Consider the following 8,016-nt stretch of genomic DNA (forward strand, 5'->3'; position numbering starts at 1 on the left):
TAAAGAAGAAATATCAATTTTCATCAAGTTGGTGGCTCTCCTTAGGCGCGTATATAGCACTACTAATCCCTTAAAAAAAAAAAAACTACTACCAATAAACCTCCACAAATAAAAAATAAAAAAAAAAAGACACCTAAAAAAATCAAAATAATTGGTAGTAATAACTTCAGGGCACTTTTTAGTCAAAAAAAAAAAAACTCCAAGACACTATTTTAGTAAATTTTTTTTTTTGCAGGCACATTGTTTTTTAAAAATTACTCCATTTGGTTCTAAATAAAAGTTTGTTTATTTAGTACTTAAAAATGAAAAAAATCTTTAAAGATATCAAATGTGGGTTAAATTGAATGTATTAAAATTGTTTTCATCTAAAGAAAAGGTGGATTAAATTAATCCTTTTTTTGAATAATTATTAAGAAGTGTTTAGTTTTTTCTAGAATGTTTGATCAATATTTAACATTTATAAAGACCGTCCACGTGAGCTTAGCTCAGTTGATAGGGACAATGCATAATATATGTAAGGTCCGAAGTTCAAACCCCAATCACAAAAAAAAAAACATTTATAAAGACTAAATTGAACATCCACGTAAGTTTAGCTCAATTGGTATGGACAATGCATAATATATGTAAGGTTCCGGATTCAAACCCGACCACACAAAAAAGAGACTAAATTGAACCAACACGAGATTGATTTACATGGTAAGAGATTCAAACATTGTAAGTAAGTGAATAAAAGGTTGATACTTCAATGTCAGAGAAAGTGTTAAGAAAGTGTTCTTAACATTTTTTTACTCTTTTATATGGATAAATTTTGATTCAAATGGGAGAATCAATATTGTCCAACAAATTTCTTGATGGTATTAGTCACAATATATTTGGTTTTTGAAAGATATTAGTCATAATATATTATTAAAAAGGAAATCGATATTTTTATTTCATATAAATTAAATAGAAGTTTCTATCTTTTTTTTTAGACTAATATTGATATTTACTTTTTTTGAAAATTACCTTTTATTTTTTTTTGTTACACATTACCTTTTGGCTAAATTGCATTTTTGGTCCCTTAACTATTTAGGTAATATCGCTTTGGTCCCTTAATTAAAATTCGATTTATATTGGTCCTTTAACTTCTATCCGTTACACATTTTGGTTCTTTTCGTTAGTTTTAATTCAATAACGTTAGGTTTTCTTCATCTTCTTCTGGAATTTTTCTAGGATTCTTGTTGTTGAAGGTTGATGGAGATGATATGAAGATGAAAAAGAGGAGAAGAAGATGAAGAAAACCTAACGTTTTTGAATTAAAATTAACGGAAATGACCAAAATGTGTAACAGAGAGAAGTTAAAGGACCAAAATAAATCGAATTTTAATTAAGGGACCAAAGCGATACGACCTAAATAGTTAAGGGACCAAAAATGCAATTTAGCCTTACCTTTTACTTTATAGATATATTTTATTATAAACAATTCCGTAGAAAATTATTTATTTCACAATAATAATAAAAATTAAAAAATAAATTGATTTTTACTTTCCCTATAAATCAAATAGAACTTTCTAGCTTTTTCTTTAGACTAATATTGATATATACTCTTTTTAAAAATTACCTTTTAATTTTTTTGGTTACAAATTACCTTTTAATTTATAGACATATTTTATTTTATACAGATACGTAGAAAACAATAATTATAAAAAAGTAAAAACTAAATCGGTTTTTTTTTTTTTTTTTTGTATAAATTAAATAGAACTTTTTTAGCATTTTTTAGACTAATATTGATTTTTTTTTGACTAATATTGATATTTACTCTTTTTTAAAATGACCTTTTAATTCATAGAAATATTTTATTATAAACAAATACGTACAAAATTGTTTATTTCAAAATATCCATGATAGGTATTACAGTTAATAAAAGTATATACTCATGGATTTCATTCTATATATTTCCATATAAAGGACCCAAAATATACTACCATGTGGCATGGATCGTGTGGGTTCATTGAACAGTCTAACCTTTTTCAACACCAGTTAGTATATATATATAGGTATGTTGTGGGTCATATTATAAAATGAAATAATCCAAATAGTTTATATCATGAGAGAGAAATTAGATATATAACTTTTGTAGTCTTTGATAAGAGAATTATATCATGGGAAAAGGAAGAGCACCATGTTGTGATAAGAGTCAAGTTAAGAGAGGACCTTGGAGCCCTGCTGAAGATCTCAAACTTATAGCTTTTGTTCAGAAATTTGGTCATGAAAATTGGAGAGCTCTCCCTAAACAAGCAGGTATATATGTATATATGTATATATAGATATAACAACTGTAACATATTCATCCTTCTCTCTCTTTGTGTCTGTTTTGTTGTGAATTGGATTTTGTTGGAGAAGTGTTTTTATTTCATGTTTCAACCATGTTTTGTATATTTGATCTCATTCTATATATTTCAATTTGTATTATTTTGTTACTTCAAAAGAAACCTGTATTTGTTGTTATAAAGCCAACTTCAAATTTCTACATTTGCATATATTTCAAATTTCTACATTTTTGTGTATCTGAATTCAATAAATTTTAACGTTTATCATTTATTTACAACCTTTAAACGCATATAAATGAATCAGATTATACGACTAATTGTATATGATTTTTGTTTTGGATGGGACTTAATTGTATATGATATATTTCATTAAAAAAGAAGAAAAACTTGTTAAATTTATTTAATCATGATATATAAACGGTTGATTCAAATTTAATGGCTATACCTAAAATCTCATTCTTCTTTTTTTGAAAGACTAAAATCTCATTATTGTACGATAAAACAAATCAGTAATTTGGTTTAAGTTGGTGACATATTGCTTCTCTAAGGTTAGTAAGAAACAATGCAACCAATTAGTGATGTGGGCCCTATTTCTACCTATAACTGACATATCAAATCAAATCAAAGTTTGAGGAAATCCAATGCATTTTTACATGGCTAATTTCTGAAAATGCATATCTTACCTACCATATACAAGGTCCATCCAGCTTGAATGATCCATATTTGATTTTTTTTTTTTTACCTAATATTAGTCTATAACCATTACCATAAATACACATTAAAGAGTATACATATACATATATATATAGGTATTCCCTTCTTTTGGCAATATATGGGTATCCCTTTATTAGGTGAAATTGTACATGTATCAAATCATTAATATTACTACTTTTCCTTAAAAGTTAAAAGGTACAAGATATATTTCAAAATTGATGTTTCCTATTGTGAGCTATGATTAATCCCCTCCAATATTGTCAAAAGACATTGTATTTTGGTTTAAATAATTTTTTTACTCAGTAAATTTGAGTTTCACACTTTTAACCTCTAACAAGTTTTGTATTATTGTTGACTTCATGATATTTTTAAGAATTTAATTAGTATTATTCGTCAATGTATAATAATTTTACATCTATATTCTATTTATGATGTGTTGCTACATCAATTTATGAATATGAGAAATCACGCGTTTTTACGTCATTTTATAAAAAAAAAAATATATGTTTTTATATTAACTAATCGACATGAAAGCTCATCATTATATTCGTGTTTAAAATAATTGTCTATTGATAAAGTATACTAATTAAATTTTATTTTTAAAATATTAATTCTAGTCTTTTTTTTTTTAAGGAATTAATTCTAGTCCTTGTTTTCTTAATTATTTGCCATTGACATGAAAAATAGAAATACACATCAATGTATCCACATAGGATTAATGAGGCCACGTCACCTCATCCACAAAACACTTCTTTTGGTCATATTCATGAAATGCTAATGTGTATGCATAATAAACAAAGGTTCTATGGTTAATTACTCCCTTGCTTTGAGAAAATCATGTAGGGATAGAATTGAAATCAATGACTCTAATTATTGTTAATCTTTGGAATCTATTTGGATTATAAAAAAATATAGTGTGTAAAACAGCATGCAATTGTCTTGCCTTCTAAGTTTTAAATTTTGTTAAAAATAAGTTTAAATTTTGTGATGATGTATTACTTTTTTTGATGACTATGTTAATACTAGTTTAGTTATTTATCTAATCTAATTTAGTTATTATCTAAATTAGCTCTCACTTATAATATTTAATCTTTAATTGTTACTAAGGTCTTCAACGATGTGGGAAAAGTTGTCGTTTGAGATGGATCAATTATCTTAGGCCTGATTTAAAGAGAGGCAATTTTACAGTTGAGGAAGAGGAAACCATAATAAAGCTACATAAAACCTTGGGAAACAAGTAAGTCTTGAATTAGATAATAATTTTGGTAATATGCTATTTTGGTTCAAGGGTCTAGTGGGATAAACAACTTGTTTGCAGCTTATAGCAAATGCACTTATTATGATAAATGTTTATGTACAAACTTGGATAAGCTATTTTTATATCAAAAGATAAAACGATGTTAAATTATTTTTTTATATGTTATAAATTGTTTTTATAAGCTATATTGGAGAACTTATAAAAATTATCATAAGCAGTTTTCATAAATTATAAAATTGACTTTTACATGTTTAAATATTCCTAAGCAAACTAGATTTTTCGACCAAAATTGATTCTAACTTACTCCCTCCGTCCCAAATTGTACGACGTTTTAGACATTTCACACATATTAAGAAATGTAATTAATATTGTGTGGGAAAGAGATATTATGAGTTGTTTTACAAAATTATCCTCAATAAATGATATGGAAAAGATAAATGAAGAAATTGAAAGAAGGGAGAGTAATAAATAGTTAAGGATATAATAGGAAAAGTAACATTAATTTTTTATTGGTATTGTAAAGCGACATATAATTTGGGACAAATATTTTTTCTAAAGTGACATACAATTTAGGACGGAGGGAGTAGTACTAAAATTTAGAGTCTTTGCCTATACCATTGATTTTTAGTCTCAAATTTATTATTCAACAAACTTTTACATGAATGTACCTAAACATAAATTAATTTACATTCAACTCACATTTAACTGAAATCAATTATAATCGCGCAATTGTCTCTATTTTTATGTACGTGAAATTATGCTATATATTTAACTATGGTATCGAACAAATTTGTTTCAGATGGTCAAAGATTGCATCTTATTTTCCTGGTAGAACTGATAATGAGATCAAGAATGTGTGGAACACACATTTAAAGAAAAAACTTGTTGTCAAAAAATCAGAGTCAAGTGGAGATGAATCTAAGTTAGAATCATCAATAACCTCACCCTCTTCATCAGAATCATTTTTATCAAATGAGGTACCAATGAAAGATTCTGAAAAACAAGTATCCAACAATGAACTTGTTATAATCAATGAGGATCCAAAAGGGTCATCATCAAATTCATTATCATCTTCAATTGAGTCTAATACAATCTTGAACTCAAGCCAAATTGTTGACAACAATAATTTAGAACAAGAATTGGCTTCTCTAGGGTTTTATGATGATCCAAACAATTTGATTGAAATACCATGGGAATCAGATTATGATCTTTGGAATTTTATTGACAACATTGGAACTTATCAATCAAATGTTGGTGAAGAGACTGTTCAAGATGTTGTTGAAGCAAAAAATTGGTCATCACATGATGAATTTGAGAATGAGTTTGGAGTAGTAGGTGAAACAAAGGAGTCAAACAACAAAGATGATGAGGTCCTACCAAAGAATTATGAAGTTGAACAAGAAATTGACCCTCATGAGGCATTTGATTTCAATGATATTATAATGCAAGATTCTGAATTAGATTTTGGTAATATTCAATTGTGGCCCTCTTTGCCTCAAAATGGTATTCCAAAAGTTTAATTTACAAACCAATAGTTTGAAAAAAGTTTATATGAGATTCATGAATTTGTGATACTTAGTAGGTATACTGACATTGGCAAATTAATCAAGGTCATTAGGTATCTTTGATGTATGATGGATTTCATATGTATACTTTTGAAAAGTGTTGTTAGATTAGATTGTAGCTTGAAGAACAAGCATGAAATATGCATCAATAAATAATACTTTCTTCCTTCATTTTTAGTACTTGTTATAAGTGTATGTTTGGCTTCACCGTTAATTTCTACTGTGAAATTCTTTAACTGCGTTGCAATGCAATTTTCGTCGTGAAAATTAGAAGTTTCATCTTCACCGTTAGTTTCTACCGTGAAATTCTCTAGCCGTACCACATTTCAAAACACATCTTTTATAGCTTTTGACTCCAAAAGAAGATTTTCACACTCAAAAGTCAAAAGTATTGTTCATGCAGTGCATTCTACTTAGTGTGGTACTTTCAAACATAAACCACATATCAAATAAACCAATAAATTTTGTTATTGTTGTAGATTTTTTTTTATCTTTTTCCTATAACACTGTTAACGGTTTATTATCGAAGCCTTTTGGCTAAGATCAAGTGTCGTATTTCAATTTAATATCTGATATGTGATTCAATGAGTCATTCATTATTAAATTACTTTTTTTGTGTGAGAGAAACCATCACAATAACTTGCTATTGGATTTCTTGAGTATCGTCTATACATTGTTCTATTGCATTGGCTGACGCATCTAAAAAAAATGTTGTATTCAACTTGAAAGATAAAAATCAATATGAATAAAAAACTGAGGGACTATTAAATATAATGTTGGTAAACTACAATTATCATATAGTACTTTGCAAAAGTGGGTAGGTGATATTTTTCCACTTACTGCCACTAATGTGACACATTTTCTTTATGTTCCCACACATCCTTTTGAAGATTTGTAACTACCTTGCAAGTACAAGACTATGTCGTCATAGCAAGTCTAAAGCTACACACCAATTTCAACTATTAAATCATTTAAAACTAAGAAACCAAATCCATGAAAACAAAATAAAAATAAAAAATGGAATTTCATATAAGTTATCAATTGAAAGAAGAAAAAATGTAACTTAGTGGTTACATGCATTTAGACTAGGTAATGATTAGGACAAGATCTTACCAAACTATAGCTACCTAAAATGTGAGGTCATTGTTTACTGCTTTCTCATTGATTTTTGAAGCCAATTTGGGTACCAACAAGGGATGTAGATAGAATTCTAAGTTGAGTGCCGTTCTCAATCAAAAAGGGTGAGAAGTGAACTTCATAACTTAGTGTATTAGTATATTACTATTTATATATATATTTCCTATGCTTTTTTTACAAATCTTAGGAGTAAAGCGTTGATTTGAAGAAAGCTATGATAGACTCAAGCATTTGTGATCATTGTAATCCGAAAGTTACAACCGACTTTGACCATCCTTATCACATAACTTGGGTGACATTTAGGGTGCATAAATTGGTAAAAATTATTCATGTAGTAAAATTATTCGTGGGTTGATTCAATTGGTAAAAATTTAAGTTACTATGTAAAAGTATGGGTTAAATCTCACTATCGATACGAGAATAAATTTGATATATAATTAGTAAATAAATTTGTAATTGTTTTATGAATCTTAAGACATGTTTAAATTGAGCTACAAAATCCAACTCTCTTAATTTAAACCTTAAATAAAAGGTTTAAGCCTTAAATTTACACTCCCTCCATTTTATAATGGATGATTCATTTAACTATTTCATATATATGACAAAAATATGCAAATAAGTCTTCGTGAACATAGTTTAGTTGGTAGAAACAACACATTATATATACAATAGCCGATATTTGAACCCCAGATTTCTCACATAGGGGTGCATTTGTTTCAGCATTAAAAAAAATAGATTTTGGGTTAAAATAAATCTAGAGATTTTTTTAAAACAAATATGAAGTTATTTATGTTTGTTTACTATCATAAAAAAAATCACATTTTTAAGATTTGAAATTTTTACACTTGAGTTTCTTGTTTTTAGAGAAGAAAAAAATAGATTTTAAAAAAACTACTAGAAATAGCTTTTCATTTTGAGGTTAAAATTGAATTTTTTAACAAAATGATTTTTTAAAAATTTAAAACAAACACTACAAAAAAAAAAAAGGGTGATATTTTGGTTAAAAAAATAGTTTTCCTTTCAAGAAAACCCC

General features: G+C 27.1%; 1 protein-coding gene and 1 pseudogene across 1 annotated transcript; both read left to right on the plus strand.

Moving 5' to 3' along the window:
* Positions 1-1,994: 1,994 nt before the first annotated feature.
* LOC25486972 (transcription factor MYB63) lies at positions 1,995-6,026 on the plus strand. Its single transcript, XM_013608805.3, has 3 exons — positions 1,995-2,280; positions 4,131-4,260; positions 5,081-6,026. Exons 1-3 carry the CDS (start codon positions 2,142-2,144, stop codon positions 5,799-5,801), a joined length of 990 nt encoding a protein of 329 aa, XP_013464259.1. The 5' UTR covers positions 1,995-2,141; the 3' UTR covers positions 5,802-6,026.
* Positions 6,027-6,366: 340 nt separating this feature from the next.
* LOC112419562 (uncharacterized) lies at positions 6,367-6,550 on the plus strand (annotated as a pseudogene).
* Positions 6,551-8,016: the final 1,466 nt, after the last annotated feature.

The sequence above is a fragment of the Medicago truncatula genome, chromosome 2 (genome assembly GCF_003473485.1).
Source record: "Medicago truncatula cultivar Jemalong A17 chromosome 2, MtrunA17r5.0-ANR, whole genome shotgun sequence".
NCBI lineage: Eukaryota > Viridiplantae > Streptophyta > Magnoliopsida > Fabales > Fabaceae > Medicago > Medicago truncatula.